Source organism: Varanus komodoensis, unplaced genomic scaffold (assembly GCF_004798865.1).
Source record: "Varanus komodoensis strain SLA01 unplaced genomic scaffold, ASM479886v1 scaffold15, whole genome shotgun sequence".
NCBI lineage: Eukaryota > Metazoa > Chordata > Lepidosauria > Squamata > Varanidae > Varanus > Varanus komodoensis.
The window spans coordinates 26,011,728-26,031,957 of record NW_025335440.1 but is presented as its reverse complement, the minus strand read 5'-3'; the positions used below and the strand labels follow the sequence as shown (position 1 = coordinate 26,031,957).

At 41.2% G+C, this 20,230-nt stretch overlaps 1 protein-coding gene across 2 annotated transcripts in view; it reads right to left on the bottom strand.

The window, feature by feature from the left end:
- The window catches only part of RSU1 (Ras suppressor protein 1), a 71,641-nt gene that overhangs the window by 2,267 nt on the left and 49,144 nt on the right, over window positions 1-20,230 (bottom strand). Inside the window, exon 9 of one of the 2 annotated variants that reach the window (XM_044424812.1) lies at window positions 17,715-17,779. The exons of the other annotated variant lie outside the window; for it this stretch is intronic. Within the exon in view, the coding sequence (XP_044280747.1) occupies window positions 17,767-17,779 (13 nt within the window). The 3' untranslated portion in view covers window positions 17,715-17,766. Of the gene's footprint in view, window positions 1-17,714; window positions 17,780-20,230 lie in introns of those variants that run through there. 2 annotated transcript variants of the gene reach the window in all.

The following is a 20,230-nucleotide window of genomic DNA, read 5'->3' as shown; positions in this document are numbered from 1 at the left end:
TAGAATCTAGCCCCTTTCCACTGATTTTTCCGGAAAAGGGAGATTCAGTGATGTTACAATGATAGTATTGTGGCAATGACAAAAATAAGTCATTAACGATTTGCAATGACAGGCTGGTAAGATAGATAAGGATTATAAAACAAGTTATGAACAGGCCATCACTTACAGTATATGGACACATTATGATGGCTTGCGCTGTCTGACTAGCATATCAACCCCTTGAGCATAGCATGGTCAAAAGAACAGCCACTAGGCGCAGCGCAGAATTCTATCTTCTGATTTCCCTGACATTTGTGCATACAGATCAGTATCTACCCAGCATACATTGAAACTGTTTGATTTCTTTTAAATAAATAAAGTCAAATCGTATATAACCGTAACAGCATCTAATCACTCCTTCCTATGGCCTCTTCACATGTTCCACACATTAGCAGTTGATTATTAAAGAAGCTAACTTAAAATCCTAGAATGCAAATTGCTCCTTCCACTAGCACCAATTGGGGCAGACATGTTAATTTTTAAACGGGACGTGCCATGCAAATCTCCATGCAGCAGTAATGAGATTGCAGCATAATACCAAGATTTCCAGGCATCTGTAATTATCCAGCATGGCAACTAAAAAGTTGCTGGTATTAGAAGTGTAACTGATAAATGGCACCATCCTTCTCAAGAACAAAGCAGGCAGAGCCGCAGTGCTGGGTGCAGCTTCCTCATTAAGGAAAAGGGCAAATAGTTTTCTATGGGGTTTTAATGTCAGACAGAAAATGCAGTTAAAACCACAGTAATAAGATTTTCCAGTTTTTCATTTTTTTTTTTACTGTGGAGCTGGTTATAACCACACACTCTCCAACGAGCGCAAAACATGTAACATGCAAATCTGAAACACGAGATAAGAAGGCGAGGGCCCCAAGTAGCCAAAGAGCCCACTCCATCCTACCCTGCCCCACTGAGGGTAACAAATGAGAGCGTGCAGGTTACAACAGCAAAACTAACAATAAGGGAGAAAGATGCTCATTAAACTTCATCATTCTGTCCACTTTAATGATGCCTTTACTTAATAAAAATTCCCTGAACAGTTGCAGGGATATTAGGCAAGGTCTTTGGTTATGTATCAGGGGTCTGAGCTGTCACTAGCAAGCATGCAGTTCAGGAGGGCCGTTCCCAAGAGGAAAGAGCAAATACAGCCTCCTTTGTAATAAATGCAGAGAGAATCAATAACTGCAGCTTGGTACATTACTTAAGCATTTAAGAAAATAGGTGATCTGTCTAAATTAAAGTACGAAGTGCTAAATGCTGCGATTTAAAGCATAAATCAAAAGGCCTGAAAACCTCAGACATTGAAGCTATAAATCCTGTTATTAAGGTTTATAACTTTAACAAGGGCTATTAAAGGGGCTAGAAAATATGAAAATATTTTTGAAGTCTTTTTACCACCTCCAGATAACTTCTTTTGCTAAGCACTGCAAAATTCAATACTACAAAGCTATGATTTCTGAAATGAGTGGGGTGAAGAGCAACAGGAATAAACTTAGCATTTGTGCAAACACATTTGATGCAAGTGGAAAAATGTCCTACATGTGTGTATGACTGAGCTCCAGCTAATTTGGATTAAAGTATTTCATGAGGGGTTTTTCCCCCCAGCATGCACAAAACTGGCTGCTGATGCCTTTTCTTTAAATTATGAATATATGGCAACACAAGATCCTGCATTAGAAATAGGAGATTTTAGCCCTCAGCATTATTTATAGTGGGATTCCTATATGTCTCCCCAGAGAAAAATACAGTGAAATGCTTTTTCACTGCATGGTTTTGCCAGACATTTAATCCTGGAGAAAGTGCCATTTTAGGTGCTATAACAGCACACCCAAATGGAATTACTGGCAGAATAAAATGAAATGCAGATCTCAGGATAAGCAAAACACTCTCCTCTGGCCAGTTCCAGACATATTTCAAGACATTGGCTTAATCCCATGCAATTTTTATCTATTGGAGAATAGTTATACCTAGATTTTTAAACCTTAGGACCACGTTGGAAGCTAAACTGGTGTTTCAAACTGAAAAGCACGAAGAAAATGTTGTGACTTCCCTATGAAACTTGGTAGGCTATATCAAGAATCCCTAACAGATGCGCAATTTGAATAACAAGTTTTTCAGACTCTTTCATTAAACTGCAATTTGGGATTGTGTTTTGCTGTGGAAGGAACAACCTACACATGCAACCCATGGACAAACCATGGATTATAAGTATGGCTTGCTCCTCCTTGAGAAGGGCCCAAGGATGGAACATCTCTCGGCTGTTTTGTTCAGTGGGAGTGGCCAGAGGTCAAAGAGCCTGTTAAACTGTGGGTGGCTGTGCTTTGTTCGCAACCACCCACGGTTTAACAAACCATGGGTTGTTGCAACATGCAAACCGGGCTATTGTCTGTCTGATCTCAATAGATCATCTATTTTATTATCAAGAAATTGAACTTAAAGCTCATATATATTATATTGGCACCAACATTCCTTAAAAGAGCTTGTTTTCAAGCACCACAAATTTGTGAGCAAGACCAGGCTGAGAAAAAGGATTTATTAGAAGGTTACCAAGCTAGACATGATTTAAAACTGACTACAACATACCACACTAGACCTCTGCACCACACTGACTCTTATGTATGGCCAATTTATGTGTTTCTTAGAGTGCCGTTGCTCTTTAAAAACAAAATAAAATTATTTTAAAGTTGACAAGCACTTTCACTAATATGGAGGGACACATATGCATGGAATAAAACCAGTTGCAGGAACAGTACTAATTTATTTTTGGGGAAAGAGCTGAAGGAGAAGGATACCAGCCCTGACAATGTATTTGTCAACTGAGCCTTATATTTGGAGGGATTGGGCACTGTTCTCATTACCATGGACTGCATTAAAGGACTGTAAAAAGCCTAGAATGTGGGATAGAAGTCATTTTTACATAACTAAACTGTAGAAAGCCAAGCGTAATTAGATGCAGGTTTCAATCCCTCAGTAATTCTCATATCGCATCTTAAACTCACGCTTTAAATTGCATGTTACATCTTTTACATTTCAGAAAATGGAATCTTGTAAAAACATGATATCCTAATTGTGTTTATTCAGAATGGTTTGCTAATTAGCAGGTATTCCTATTATCAGCTTATTCAGAGCATCAGATGCACCCACATGTATATTAAACAAGCTTGTGTCAAAACAGCGGAGGTTGAAAATAGGGTGCTTTCTCCTTTAATTCATCAGCACTTTCAAAATAAAGCAACACACAATTAATTATGGAATAATACAGATATTATAGAGGGTCTTAGAAATTTTTCATAGAGGCAGGACTTATCTGAGACTCTATTCAGGTGTGAGTTTCACTCTGTGCCAGCCAATAATCTTTATGGTGAAACTGCACTGCAAATGTCACTTATTGTAATGAACACAGATCATAAGTTAAGCCTCAGAGATACTTCTCCATTATGTTTCATTATAATTTTTCTTCAGTTGTTATATTTTCAGAGGTAATTTGGGAATAGACACCAAGCTGATCAGCCTCTTGTTACTTATCACTACAGCATTAAAATGTAACTGAGCAATATGCCAACAGAGACATTGTCCGAGCTGAAACTGATGTTCACTATCTGATTTTGGCATTTTATAGCATCTTTGGTCTCTATAGGCAACAACTAAAACCTAATGAGAAAAAAAGCAAACTGGAACACATCAAACTGATCCTAACACTGGCTAGGCCATGATGGCCCACACTTTAGTTTTTACAGAGACTTTGAGGTGCTCTGTAAACACATTTCAGAAGTCCCAGACAGTGCAGAGGTGTTGCAGGTCATCAGAATGGGGCTGAAAATGGGATGCTTGTACAAGAGATTATGTGGCATGAACTTGCCTTTTCTGAAGAATGTTTCCTATGATACAGGCTTATGCACAGCACGCACGCACACACAGGAAACAATTGGAAAAAGCAAGCTGGGAAGGAAAGAAATTCCCATTTCATGGCACCCTAACACATAGTAAGTGACCCTGGATGAAAAACACCCTCACTACCTGAAACTGTGTCATAGTCACCTCTTCACAGATGAAGGAAACCCCTTGTTTACAATTAAGGCAACACTAAAGATAATTTGTACTTACTTTTGACTGCTGTACTGGGAAAAAGGAGATGCAACCAAGGAAAAGGAGCAGGTCATGCAAGGGAGGAAAGCCAACAGCTCTCTGCAGAAGCAGGTAGTCCTAAAGTCCAAGTGGAAGAGGCACAGAGCCTCTTACATGGACTACAGGTGGCATCACTGTTTTGCCCTTCTGCCTCTGGTCACAGGTAAGACACACAGAAAAGGCAAATTAAAAAGCCCCTTTCCACCTTTGGAGTATGGCTACATCCCTTCAATATGTCCACAAAGAACACTTTGTTCTCATGGTACAGTTTATATAAGCTCTCATTGAACAGAAATATAAACTAAGGAAGTCTCGCTGTTAATCTATAACATTTCTGGGCAATATATTGTACTGATGCTCAGCTCACAGTTTCTTTTGTGCCTGGGGGAACAGCTGGTGGTTTTTGTGGTTCTGAAAGTAACCCCAGCAATGTTTGGTCCCAAACTGGGATAGGTCAGCTCCCTTCTATGAGATGCCTATAGTTCTATGATGTATTGGTATCAATGCTGGATCTGGTAATGCAAATATAGATATTCCACAATGCAAGAGGTATAAGAATTCTCTTTTAAACTGCATTCATCCACAATTTATTGGCATGTCTTAGCTTCCTATTTTATTTGTTCATTTCTTTTGTCACTGAAAAATATTCCTCTCCAATTCTCTGCACTAGATGCTTGAGAATCTCAAGCTATGGTTTACTTTCGGCAACTCTTAAAGCTTCTGTATGACAAAGAATTTTATGTCTCCATTTCTGCTGCAGCATTATTAATTAGTAATATAAATGGGAGCCGTTAAAACATATTCAGGAAAAAAAACAGTGTGTGGTCATGAGTTAAAAAAATCTAATTATAGAAATACACATGAATAGCAAACATTTTTTTTTCATATTTTTACCATCAGGTTTAAATAAACCTGAAAAGAAAAAAGATTCTTGATATGTCCAGCTACTGAGTGATGATTGTAGGAAACGGAGGCCCAACATAAAACCTTAAAGCTGAAGGCATTTTCATCTGCAGCCAAATCACCAGGGAAAAACCCAGCCAAGCCACTCCATTCAGCACAGCCTGTGACAACGGTGCCAATTTGGTGCTGGATTTAAGTAGTTTATCTACCTGCCAATGTTCAAATATTTACTACTGCAGTGCAGTTCACAGTGACATCCAGAGATATCAGTTTATGCTTTATCTCAACTATAAGGTATATTTTTAAGTAAGTTTGACAATATATATATTTTCACAATGCAGTTTAGCATCAAACAGTCTGCCACTACCTTGTGCATCACCTAAAATTAATCTCTAACTTTGCTTGAATTAAGACTGTAAAGATTCTTTTTGCTTCTGCTCTCTGCCTGTTCAGGAACAATTGAGCCTCACCCACAATGAGGGACAGTTCTGAGTTACAGCTCATCTTAATGTCTTCAGAAATGGAAGCAGGTGGGGGAATCAGCCACTGCTTCTTTGGCTCAGAATGATAATGCCTCACCTGCAAAAGAATCAGTGACTGGTTCGTTTGGTCTGCAGTCTTCATCTAGGGACTGAGTGCACCTAGTCCCTCGTGGCTACAGCGCTGCCAATCAAAAGGCATCGGGCATCTGTTCCAATGGCAAGGTGACAAAATTGCCACTGAAGTTTATATCGGGGTGTTGAACCTCTTTCAGCCCAAGGGCTGGATTCCATTTTGGAGAAGTGTCAGGGGCTACATTCCAGCAATGGGCAGACTCAAAGGGGAGAGTGGTGGGCCCCAAAATATCAGCATATTTAATTTAAAGCACCTGCTGACAGGAACCAAGCCCTGGCAGAAGAATTTCAGCCTCAGAATGGGAGAAACTGCACAAAAGCTGGGAAACCACCAAATGACAGGTTGTCAGGAGAAGCAGGGCAGAGTCAAGGAAAGGAGGTATCGACATTTGAGGAAATCCAGAGGGCCAGAATGGGACCTCATGTAGGTCAGATCTGGCCCATGGGCCTGAAGTTCTGGTTGACATAGACTGCTTTTCAAAATGCCATCCTCAGGCTTGGCAAAAAAGTTGAGCAAGGGGCTGCACTCTGTAATACACTTAGACAGAGCAAAGTCCTTTACATCTATGAGACTGATTTCCATGCAAACTTACTTGGGAACAGCTACCAGTAGGGGAAGGGTGTGCATTCAATATTCTACCCTCAGAATATTGATGTTTTTGATGATTTATCTCCATCCCAAATAGTCAACCCCAAAACCATGTAGCTGCACTTGGCTAATATAACATTCATGGTGTGAACAATTGATGTTTCATTTCATAGTAACAGTGGAAAACAGGTATGTGTACAACTATGTAATTGCAAACTCTTTCTAGAGTTTCTTTCTAGACACAGAAGTAGAAACTGCAATTCTCTCAGAAAGTGACGCTGGCTACATATATACATGCACGCATACATGACACTAAACGGAAAATGTGTCAACCTCCATGATATACATTTTCCAACTGGGAACAGATAGTTTTCGGGACAAATTAAAAGCTTAGACACTCCAACCAGTAGTTCCTCCTAGGACACAGTGGCTCCTGTAGCAAACAGAAATCCTTCCTTCAAAGGGACTTTTAATAATTTCAGTGCAAATGTGGAAGTATGTACCTGCTGAACTTCCATTTCTCAATACCGCACACAGGAGTTCCATAAATGCACTACAGCTTGCTTGGAGTTCTGGACCGGTTTTTGTGTATTCTTTTCTTTATGATGTGACAGAGTTACATATCTCAAAAAGCTTGAATAGTACTACATCACCATGAGCAAGTTGAATTTGAGGTAAGCTGAGGTAGCTCAATTTAGTTTAAATGCAAAGGTAGCTAAGCTGTCGCCCCCTTAAAAAAAGATGATACTTTCATTGGCTGCTGGAATATATACATAAGCAATGGACACTTTTAAACTGCCAACCTATTAAGACAATCCAGAACCTGAAGTCCCTGCTGTCTCACCTGGTGCTCTCAGATGTGCTGGCCGGGTGTGCAGGGAGTCACAGTCCTACATAGCCAGGCTTCCTTAGCATCCCTGCAGTCCAAGTTTCAATACTACCTAAATCTCACATATTTCCTGAGGCTGCAATTCTGTTCAAAGCAAAGTAGGAGGTTCTCACTATGAGCTACTAATATATTTGCAAATCAGATGTCTTTACTTACAGTCAAACTAACATTAAATGAGTGTTTTTATGTTGCACGATTTGAGCATATATATGTTACACGATTCTTTTTAAAAACTTTATATGGCACCCATGGGGAAGCCCAGCAGTAGTCTTCCCACACCATGATCTCCACAAAAATCGCCCTCCAAAACAGCTATTTTTCATGTTATTGGTGCAAGCAGCAATATGTATCAACAGCAATTTCTCTCTTGTCACAGGTATCAGCCAGGACATATTCCACCAGGACTGCAGTGCAATAAGAAAGCTCCCATGATCAAAGTCCCAGTCCTGACCTGGAGTTCCTGTTGGTGATATTTAAAGTACTGGGAAAAAATAGAGAGGCATAGTGCTAATTTTGCATTATAACCTAAGATGCAGTTTAGTCATTGATGGTTAATAGCAGCTACCAAGTTCAGGTCACTGAGATTATAGCACAATCCTATACAGGTCTACTGAAAAGCCAGTCCCACTGAATTTAAGGAAACTTTCTCCTGGGGAAGCATGCATAGGATTGTACTCTAAGGTGGGTTTTTTGTTCTTGTTATTTTTGGATGGTGGCTTATGAATTCTGCCTTGTCATCTGCAAATGATGACAAAGACCTTTGTTTCAGATCCTGGAGAACTGCTACCAGTTAGACAGTGCTAGGCAAGATGGACCACAGTCTGACCTGGAAGAAGACAAACTTTTGAGTTGTCTACAGTGAAACCTTTTCTTTCACTTTGGTGGTTAACTAATATAGATACCCTATTGTTATATATCATAATAATAGACATGTTCCTTTGTTCATCAATATATGCTTTCAAATTTCTGCACAGCAATGGCAAAAGATTTCCAAGAGATCATTGTCGTATAAAATTAAAAGATTTTGAATCCCCAAATACAAGACAAGACAACATCTGGAATTCCTGCCTTCAGTGGCTTCAACAGGATATGAGGTCATGAGGTTACAAGAGAATCAGCCAACAAATTCTTCAGCATTTCTACAATGGACATGGGGAGAGCAGGAGGAGGTGAGCAGTGCACAGAAGCCCATGCAAAGAGGACTCTTTGCAGCTACACTGCCCCACCCCCCACTTCTTGCCTGGCCAACACACAATGGCACAGGTAGTAAGCAGAGCTGTGGCTGCCGTGTCTGGACTGCGTTTATGCAACCTGCCCCTCAAGTAATGCAAAAGCCCAGATGCTACAGGTAGGTTCTGAAATGCTTGGAAGCATTGCCAGCACAGTACAGCCATGTCTGGACAATCACATCTAAGCTTAATAAGCCAGGATACAGAGCAAGCTTTCCAGTCACATATTCAATTAGCTAGAGTTTACTGTTTTGTCCAAAGTGGTTTTTGGCCATGGTTAACTGTTTTGGAACAATACAGGACACAAAGCCATGGTCTGAGGTTGGCTTAATAGCTGAGCTTATTTTGAGGCTGTTTACCAGTTACCCAGCTTGGCTGACACAGTAAATCAAAAGACTTCCTGTTCATGTGAAAAGAGAAGTAAAAGGACTCTTAGCATACTCATAAGGCCCACGCACATCTTAGCTTATTAAGATGAGATATGATCATCTGAATATGCCTAGGGTAAGCAGTTAAAGCACACTTTTTATGGTTGATGCTTGCTCTACCTCCTCTATAAAATAGTTAGATAACTATGCCAACATTATTCAAGTTATTGAAGATGCTATGTCATTTCAATAAGGTTGGAATTTAGAAATGTATTAAATATGTAATTATACATATACAAAGCACAGCTTTCCCAAACCTGATGCCCTCCAGATTTTTCAGACTACAATCAGTACTGTGCCTGTTCATTGGTCATGTCGGCTGGGGCTGATGGGAGCTGGTGTCCAAAGCATCTGGAGGGCACTAGATTGGGAAGGGCTGATATGCATACATTGTCTAAAACCCTGAACCAATATCTATCAGCAGCACTCACACCTGCGCACCTCCGTGTCCCACTGTGCTATAATCTTACATCATAATCTTAGGTTTGGGGAATTATATGTCCCACGATACTGAACTATTTGAACTGAAGGAGAAACATCCGGACAATGTCAGCTGAATGCATGAAATATGGTGACTTGCTGGAAAGATAATAAGATATCATCTCATTGAATAGAAAAAGGAGGATATTAGCTCTCCTTAAGAATGATGGATATGTTTCAAGTAAAGTGAAAATTTCAGCTAGATGCATGGGTATCTGAAATACCTGAAAAATGTTTACAGCCTTCAGATGAAAAACTAATACTGTATTATGGCAAAGGCATTCATTAAATCGCTTAGGCTAGGCTAAGGCAAGGAACGTTTTAACCTCCTGCTTTTATAAAACAAAATAGTTATCAGAAAAAAAGCAGTATCTCAACAGGCAGGCTTTAGCTAGAATACAATATTAATGACACACACTGAAGATCATGGGACAGGGAGAAATTATCCCTTCATGACCTTTGACATATTCTTACAAGTTGCTACAGAGCAGTAAAAGCTGGATTTTACAGGTTCCCTGTATATGCTGATAAATGAACAGGTTGGAAGAAGAAATCTAAGCTTTATTTGTGACAGCAATGCATTTGTCAAGAACTAAGGAAGGGGTGAGGATTCCTGATGAAATATGTATTATTTATTTATTTAATTTCATTTTTATAAAACCCCATAGCCCAAATAATGGAGAGATGCAATGCAGCCCCCCATGCTCTCCCTATAATAGCGTCCACATGCACACAAATGCAGGAAGAAACAGTAGGTGCATGAACCAAGCAAAGGAAGAAGTCAGAGGGCAGCCTATTCTGTGATCACAGGCATCCATCACAGTGACAGGAGTCACTACTGCTCTCTCAGTGGCTTGCACAAATATTTCACCAAGCAGTTAGGTACCACTGTGCACGCTTGTGTAAAAAGGTATTAGTATGCTCTCTCTGATCTTCACTCCAATACAAACCTGCTGAACCAATTTTAACCACTCTTAGCGAATGGAGACATAACTGAAAAGGGTTATTATACCACCCAAGAAGCCAATACAAGACGTATGACGCAATGTATGGTTTAGGGACATATAAAGAATCATGTTCCGCTTAAATGGTACATGCCCATGTTTTCATAAAACCATGCTTCAAGAAGAATGACGTTCTAGAAGTTTTCTCAGGAAAGCCTTAAAACAAAACAGCCATTTTCTGCCTCCCACCATACCATTTATCAAATATTGTTAGTAGTCATATAAAAGGAAATCACCCAGGTAAAGACCAAGGCTCTGCACATTTAAAAACTGTCAGGATGAAAAAAGAGTATAGTTTTATGTATACAATACCTATTTTATATTGAAGGTACTTGATAGAAAGGTATTAGACATAAATGAATGTAAAACCTGAAAGAGTAGAAAGGTATTCAGAATATAATAGATGGGCTATGGCAGAGAAGGCCAATGGCTACTAGTCATGATGGCTCTTTATTAATTTATTTACTGTATTTTCATACTGCTTCATATCCAGGCAAATTCTGCAGCAGAGAATAGTCCTAAGCCACAACAGATAAAATAAAGCGATACATTAAAAACTGTTAGGATCAGCACCTGAGCCACCTGCAGGTAGCTGCAGAGCAAGGAACAACGTCGCAGGGAGCAGCCGTGTGGCAATTATGCCGTGCAGCTGAAGGCCCTAGAGAGCTGCACAAAAGGCTTCACCGCACTGCTGCTCCTTGCCGCGGCGACACAGGCTGTCCTGGTGCCTGCCCTGCCCTGCCCTGCCCTGCCCCAGCCTGTTTCTGCTTCCATCCTTGTCTCCACTCTGACCCTGTCTCCCAGTATCTACACCCATCGTTCCTGACCTTACCTTGCTCTAGAATCTGATTGTCTTTCCAGAACGTGACCTCTGGACCTTGCTCTTGGACTGTGCTTTTGGGTTGTGAAATCCTGGGCTTTGCTTGCATGCACCTATCATCTCACTAGCCGTTGACTTTGGACTATTAAACATGCCTTTTGCCTCTGGCCCTCTGAACCTGCTGCAGGACTCCACCCTGCATCCGCGCCCTGGTGCTGAAGTTCTGACCATAGTTGCCTACCACACATGCCCTGGACTTTACAAAAACTATTGGAGGCAGAACGTATCCCAGGACCGGCTGCTGAGGAACATGACTGGAAGGGTGCTGCTGCACTGGAGCCCTGCCTCTGGGTTCCTCACAGCACCTGGTTGGCCACTGTTGGAACAGAATGCTGAATTAGGCAGGCTGTTCTTGGCTTAACAACGTTTGCATATACTGATTACTGCGCTGTGGGCAAAAGCTGTGATGGGTTGTCAGACTTACATCATCCTTGGAGTAACTTAAGTCCCGGATTAACTTAAGTCCTACTGACTTCAGTGGATCTACTCTAAGCATGACAAAGCCTGGCTCCAACACATGAAGATGGGACAAGCTACACTGAATGCAACTGAGACATGCTTCTGGGTAAATATGTATGGGGTTGCGCAATCTTGGGCAGCACATAATATTGTCCACACCATTATCACTAATGTTCAGACAGTCTTGTGCATTTTCACTCAGGAGTAACTCCCAGTAGTTGCATGGGAACCTAAATCCACTGAAAACTATGCCAGAACAATAGTGGACAAATCAGCACTTCTGATCCCCACACGGCTCTTGTGAATGTGGGTGCAGATGTAAGCCCCATGGAGCTCTTCTGGCGCGACTGACTTGCAAATGTGCACTGGTAACATCACGTAAGAAGGAGACCAGCCTCGCCATTCAACAGGACAATTGCTGGGTTTCCCTCCAAGGCTGTATGTAGCACATCACATGAAGAATGTGAACAATTGAGTAGGCAGGCATGCGATGCATGATAGCACTGCACAACGTATTTTTATCACTATCAGCTGCAACTGAAAGTTTATGTTACCAAAAAAAGTGACACACACACACACCTGTAAATACATTTGATATCTTCTGCAAGCAGATAAATTTTCAGTGTCACCGTTACTGAATTCCAGTGCTATTTTTATTTTCAAGTGACAGAATATTCAAAGCTGACAAATGTGGTAGAACAGACAAAATTATTAAAAGCTTCAATTTACACCAAACAGTGACAGTTTGCTTTTGCTGCTCATAAACTAAAACCTTGGAGATGTAAAATATACAATGCAGGCAAGCTAGCAGCAGCATACCTGTGGCAGGACTTGAAGGATTCCTACCAAAGCATTCCAAAGCAAACACAAACAAAAACCAGACAATACAACTCCATTTTCCAGGAAAACCCAGCAATTAGGATTAAACAGAAATAACTGCCCCAAGTCATTACTCTCATTCACAGGTGAAGGAATGTGTGAACATTTTGTCTTTGGGAGGTTTTTTTCCAGTGTGGGAGTGGAAGAGTGGAAACTGCTGCCAGAGGAGAACACTTTCCAGAATGTATGCATGTGCGCACATGCTTTAATCCACTGCTGTGTTGGAAGAAAACGTCTACTCCTTTCTTCTGGCCCATTCCACTAATCAAAATCCATTACACAAGAGCCCAAACAAGCATGCTGCAACAGTAGCTTTGCAAAGGAAGTATACTGCCACTGGGGGATTTAATTAATTAATGTATCAATTTAAAATCTGCTTTTGATCATCAGCTCTCTATCCTAAATGAATGTTATAGGGGAAGGAAGAGATAAAATTGTAATTGTCCATTTCCTGGGTCAAACTCTGAAATTCGGGTAAGTAGCGCACACTTGTGGCAGCAATATAAGCTATAACAGACTTGAATTCAAGGATTTGTATCAAGAGGGTTTGACCTCTATCAGATCAACATCTGAATTCAATTTCAGAGAAACTCCTGGAGCTCCCTTTCCAGTGGTAGGCCAAAGACAAAACTGGGGCAAAGGAAAAAGCGGGGAGTCAAGTATATTTTAGCTCAAATTTACTGTCAGTAACTAAGACTGAAAAGGGGTATTTAGGCTTTTGAAGGGGGGAAATTCATGGAAAAGTTGGGAAAGCCTCAAAGAATTAGCACTTGGTGAAAGGGGTGGGGCCAGGGGAAGGAGGCATGCCCCCCACCCAGGAAACTCCAAAGGGCTGGATTTGGAGCCAGGTGGTCCAGATTTGTCTTGTGGGTTTAAGGTTCAACAACCCTGCTTAATATTTTGAAGAGTAACAGGTTATTCTGAGTGGCTCAAAAGGAAAGGAGGATAAAGCATATAGAGGCTGAATACAGGATTTTAAACGTAGCATGCACTCTTTTCTTGTTCTTAGTTTTGGGGTTCTTTACAAGTGCTCAGTACCACCGCTTACACAGTGGGATAAGCTCTGTCTTTTCCATGATTGAATGTCATATCCTCTAATGAGCTCTGTCCAAGACTAGCATGCAGTATTCTTTTTTTTTTATTGGTTCCCGCAATTATCTTATCTAGTATGACGTACATTCCTGCCATGTCAAAGCACTTGTGATTTTTCTAGTCCTGCTGAAAACCCACTCCTATTGACTTGAGGGCAATCTGTTGAAGCTGGTTCCAAAGGTAATTTAACAGAACAGAGTTTGACGCACGCATTACAGCCACTACTGCAGCATTTGGTACCTGTTTTTCAGGCCCCATGGATTTTAATCCCCACAGTTCTGGCATGCCAGGTTCTTGTTTAGCACATGTATATCAATCTTAGTGCTACAAAAGCAGGCTTCCTGGCTCTGAGGCAGTTCCAGGCCATGAGCCATGTTGAGGAGGCCAAGTTCAGGTAGAGGGACCCACTATCCAGTGCTAGCCAGTGCGAATGAGATAAGAACGAATGGCAAATAACGAACACCAGAACTCCCCTCAAGCAAAATGACCTTGACAAGAGGATGACGCCTGGAAATTACCCCATCAATAGCAGCCAGAAAACACAGGCAAAGAACTCACCTTTTTCAGCCACAGAAAATAGACGTGGTCATGTAGCAGACAGCAATAGCTAACGTCATTAAGAGCAATCAAGCACCCATCAAACAATTAGCATAAGTCTGGCAAGCAACTGGACTCTCCCCATTCCCACAGAAGCAGGTCCAGAGGAAAAGAGTCTAGGACCCACAGACTTAGAAAATGCAAGCAAACAAGCTCTGAAGACAGGCTGGCACTTCAGCCTGGAATGTGAACTTCTTCCACCTTCCCTGCCCACTCAGGTGACTGCTATCAAGAGTCTACTGCACAGGTCAGATAATGGTCTCAGTCTCGCTCTTTGTCTGGTAGCCTTTCTCCATCTATAAGGCTGTTAGACAAGATGCTCTTTATTTCTTTAGAAATACGGTAAGATAGGTATGCAGTAAGAATATTTGCTGCCTAGGCAACATTGGGCTAAGAGTGCCGCATAAACTTTCCCTTGCTTTCAAACTGTTGTGAATGCCTATGTGAATGCATTAAACCCAGCAAAAGTTCTCAAACCTTTTGAAGTAATCAGGTGGACAAGCACGTCCTTTTGAGGTGTATTGCTCCACAAGACTACCTGGAGTATCACTTTAGCTTACCTGTGTCAACCTTGCATTCATCCAGAAAATGTATAGTAGTACAAAACATGAACATAAGATGTCTTTAGGGAGCTACTTAGCCAGCCCTAAGACCCATCAAATCTAGCATTCTGTTCATACACTGGCCCACCAGCTGTTTGTGGGAAGTACACAAGCACTACAGGAGTAAAACAGCACCCTCCAGCACATGTCCTCCAGCAAATGGTATACAAAGGCCCACTGTCTTATATGGGAGGCAGGAAAAAGCCACCAGCAGTAGTAGCTACAGATAGCCTTATCCTCCACAAACTTGTCAAATTCTATTTTAAAATCACCCACGTTGCTGGCTATAATCATACACTGCACTAGCAAATTCCTTAGTTTTTGCATATGCTGTGTAAAGTACTTCTTTTATCTGACCTGAATCTCCCCTCGGTCAGCTTCATGGGGGAATCTGACTGTGCTACAGTGTAATGACAGAGGGTGAAAAATGTCTCCCTATCCACTTTCTCCAGAACATGCATAATTCTGGACACCTAGAACATGTCTCCCCTTCTTTACTAACCTAAACAAGTCCAAATGTCATAACTTTTCCCAGAAGGGAATCATTCAGTCCACTTTGACATTTGGCTGGACATTTCTGCACATTTCCCAGCTCTACACGATCTATTTTGCTTTGCTTTGCTTTGCTTTATGGTGCATTGACCAAAATGGTGGACAGTACGCCAAGAGTGGTCACACCAGCCTTTTACAGAAGACCATTACCACACCAGCAGTTTGATTTTCAGTTGCTTTCCTCACAGCTTTCCTTTTTCACAGCAGCAGCATGCTGGGATTGTCAATTTCACCCAGCATTCCACACAAGATATCTCCCATAGTCCTGGCTGTATGTAACACAGAGCTGAACTCATAAGGAGCTGGCATCTGTGCATGTTTTCAGAAAGCAACTCTCTCTGCACTCCAGCATCTTGTCCAAATGCTTTCTGATGTTATCTAGTTCAAGGAGTGATAGAAACATTGTGCCAGAAGAAGGGGAGAATATTCAATCCGTTCTTGGAAAATAAAAAAGGGCATTTGGCTATGCTCATACTCACAATCTGTCCCTTTTCGTACTTATCCAGGAATTCTGCAGTGTGCTTGCTAGATAGCATAGAAGAAGAAGGTAATTGCAAGAGTTTAGCATAAACACATCCCATCCTTTGCATTCCCATCTGTTGGTGCCACACAGCATCTGACACGGCAGTTACACAGGAAGTCAGACCATTAGCCCATTTAGCGCCATGTATTCAACACTGACTGGCAGCAGAGCTCCAGGGTTTCAGTTAAGGAGCTTTTCCTACCTTACCTAGAGATGCTGGGGGCTGAACCTGGAAACGTCTGCACACAAAGCATCTGCTCCACCACTGAGCTACCGCCCCTCCCTAAATTGGCAGGAGAAGAAAGGAACAAGGGGCAATGATGGGAGAGATCAGCTGTAATCAACCAATAAACAAGGATATGGAAACAAACTAAGATGGTCAGACAGGAAGACGGCCAAAGCATTGACAGAGCAAACTCACACCCAGCAGGAAGTGAAAGTTCCAGGGACAAGCAGACGGCAAGTTCTATCTTCTCAGAGCTATTTTGCTCATCTGTAAAGACTACACTACAACTCCTAACAAACAAGGTAATAAATTGGCTGGTATTTTAAACTTGTCAAGAAAATAATGCAGCAAGACCTTTTGTGGATTGACCATAATTCAAGTTTATTTGCAGCTCTGAAACAAAAGGACAAGGTATTGGGATAATAAAGCTGGTGCTGTGACACTAGCAAACAATCAAACAGATTAAGCAGGAGTAATTAGCATGCATTCATACCTGAGAGAGGCTGGATAATCCTCAGCTTTTCAATTCTGAAACTAGAATAGGCGTGTGACTTGATGCATCAGCCTTCCTCAACCTGGTGCCCTTCAGGTGTGCTGGACAAGAGCTGCTGCCCTGCTCCTCTTGCACACCATTGTCGTCTAACAGCTCAAGCGTGCAAGGTTGGAGAAGGCTGCACCAGAGTGTGTCCAGCTGCACACCCAACGGTTTCTTTTCTGCTCCTGCCCTTGGCCCTGTAATTTCCATCTTAGCTCCTTCCATGACTTCCTAGGTTATGCCCTGCCCACCTGCCATGGCTTTCGCCCTCAACTCAGCATCAGGGCAGGGAAGAGAAAAACGCTGAAATCAGACACTGGCAACTCTCAGGAGGAGAGTGAACCAGCTTTTTATATCCCAACCTGCCAAACCCCAACATGACAGCCCCTGCAGTTAGTGAAGTAATAGAAAAGAACAGAGCATCCTCAGAGAGGACCAGCACTGAGGAACCAGTACCAATGTCATGGCACGATGACACAAGCCCATTCAGGTGGCAGATGTGGGAGCATTTTTTCCAGCCAAAAGCTAATTGTGTGTTTCTGTCAGCGTTAGGGACTGCATCCTGAGAACTATGAATGCAGATGCTCGTGCCCCAGGGATTCCCCTCTTCTGCATCCCCCTTGTCCTTCCACAACTTCTTCTAAGGGTCAGGGACTCTTCAAAACGAGGGGGTGCAGAGAGGCTGAGGTTGAAGGGGGGAAATCAGTGGAACCGGGAGGAGTGGGCTTTTATAAGCAAAAACACTGCTCCAGAAATAGCAGTAAATAGCACACAATACGGGAGTATTTCTACTGTTGCAATTTGGATTAGTCCTTCTCTGATAACTGGAAATATTCCAGGACTGAACAGGAGACTTTTATGGGTGCTCTTTATAAATTAGAAATGGGCACCTTCTGGAATTCTTTAACAATTTCTTAGACAGGAATGAATAGGCTTGGTTTGGTCAGATTCTGAAACACATCTGCCTTAAATGGATCCTTTCTGTGACAACTAGCACCAGTCAGTGAATAAATATAATTTTCAGATAATAAATGCTCAGCTCCCATACAGTGTAAAGATATGTAAATGCTACATAGCTTCAACTCTGAACTGCCATGCCTTTCAGTCCTCAGGAGACCTTTCTGTCAGTATAACAAGCTGAAAAACAAAATATGAATGACAAGAGCACATACTTAGCTGATTGAGAACACAGAGTGAAAAGTAACCATATTAATCTCTTTCCTCCCAGAGACTGTGTGACTTCCAGGCAGAAATATTGATCCTGACTTAGTCTACAGCAGCATGGATTGATAATCAGTGTTCCAAATATAAGTTGGAGGATTCTGTTCCCAAATGACAGCTTTTATCTCTTTCCCTCTTCATTTATCTTCACTTTTTTAAAGGTCGTAATTATTAAATCCCCCCCACCCACCCACTCAGATTGGGAAGCTGAAACAATAGTAAAAAATTTGAAACTAATGCAGAAATATCATATGGTGGAGGTGGTGGTTTAATTACTACAACATGGAGATTTAAGCAGACAATAAAAATGAGCAAAGAGTGATCAGGTTTCCTTTCTTTGTAGGAAGGAAGACAGTTGAGGTCAATCAGTTCTCAATGACTCCTTCATGATGATTTAAGAAAAATGAGAAAGAACTGGATGCATTTCCTTGCTTGCTCACTGTAGAATAATTCAGATGGGAATAGCTAGATGGAGACTGACAGTCAATGAAAATGGGACAGACAGACAGGGGGCATGCAGGGAGAAACTAAGCAAGCATCTTGGGCATGGAGATGGGATTGCAGGGGCAGGTGGGTACAGGAAGAAGTTGGGCAACCGAGTAGGGCACAGAGATATTTTGCACGTGTTCACATTCTTACAACGGTGCATTTGCCTAGACATCACACCATCTGAAAGCTTAGCTCAAACCCAATCTTAAGTTTAACTGGATTTTGTTTACAATTTAGATTAAGATTCATATGAACCAAATGCAAACACTGGGACATCAGAGAGATCTGCAACAAATTCAAATGAGTTTGGTTCCTATGAATCTGACCCATGGATTCTGCAGCAGACCATGTTTACGCAAGTCCCATAGATTCCATGGACATGCAGACCGTTTGGTGTACATTCCGCAATGTTATGCAAATCTAGTTGTAGAAAAATAGAGATTTTTTTTAAATAATGAAAATAAGCATTCCTTCCCCTCTGTCTACTCCTGGGTAAAAAGTGAAAATATACGTTTGGGAAAATGTGTGTATTTTGGCGGCATATGTGCATTTTCAGAGGTACAAACTTACACAAGTGCAAAGGAGCACTAGTTCAGGAAATGGAAAAAAGATCTGATTCCACCAATGAGTGCATAGCAGAATGAAAAGCGCCTGGCAATCCATGAAACACAGATGGAATGGATTGAACAAAGTCTGTACAGTGGCAGGCACACAGCACTGAGTACTCCTGCAGGAATCATTCTAGGTATATTTTACTTCCATAATTTTGCACTTACTGTTTATGCACAGAAACAACGTCCACAAATTTTTCTCATAAGACAGATAATGTTCACTTGTGTCATCTGACTAGTCTCTTCCGCTTTGCATTCTAGTGTAAATGCAGTCATTCCTTGTAGAAATGTTGCTCAAACCACTAGGGTATGACTCTGCCAAAGCAATTTTTTCTTATTTAAAATCCTCCCATGTATTCAGTTTTATTTTTAAGGCCTTACACCTATTTAGCAAATTCTTTAGAACTATTTTTTTGTGTGTGTGCATGTGCACGTGTACACACACACACACACACACACACAGCACCTCCCAGAATTGGCATATGTTTTATAAGATACTGAAAATACCATTGGATTTTTTTTCCATGGATCAGCTGAAAATTTACATGATTTCCATTACAGTGATAAAGTGGTCAAGATAATATATTAGATCAAGAGACATGAACTGAGTAGTCCATCTAGGCAGCAGCCAGTTATAAATATTTTTAATAAATATGCAAAGATGATATTCTGTCACATAAAATAGCCAGTCAGTGCTAAACCTGCCATGCATTCTTGCCTGTAACATTCCAACTCCCCAAATTAAATAATCATGTCTATGAATATAAAAACCCCTTTTGCTCTTTGGTATCTGCATTTTGCACAAGTTCTTTCTGTTTCATTTAGATTACCACAATATTTTATCCATGAATATCTATTTATTTATACAAGTTGCAGATCTATTTGTAATACCCATTTGGATTTTTTTTTATTTCATAGTTGTATTCAGGATTGTATTCAGCATTGTTTATCGATACCTAAATTTTCCCTTATTCCCAAGACAGAACAAAATGGAACTGAATCGCAGGACCGTGCTCAGCTGGTGCACCATTGTCCAGGACAATGTGCTAATGTGAACATATATTACAGTATGAATACTGATTGAAGGGGAAATCCACTGACTGCTAACACTCTGCTCCCTAGACCTAAAATACATATAGAAAAGCAAAGATTGCTCCAGATATGGTTAGCATTACAATACATACAGTGTACATTTAATGAACATATACCCCAACAGTTCCACCCACCCCAACATTGCTTGGATCAGATAGCACATTTGCTGCTCATC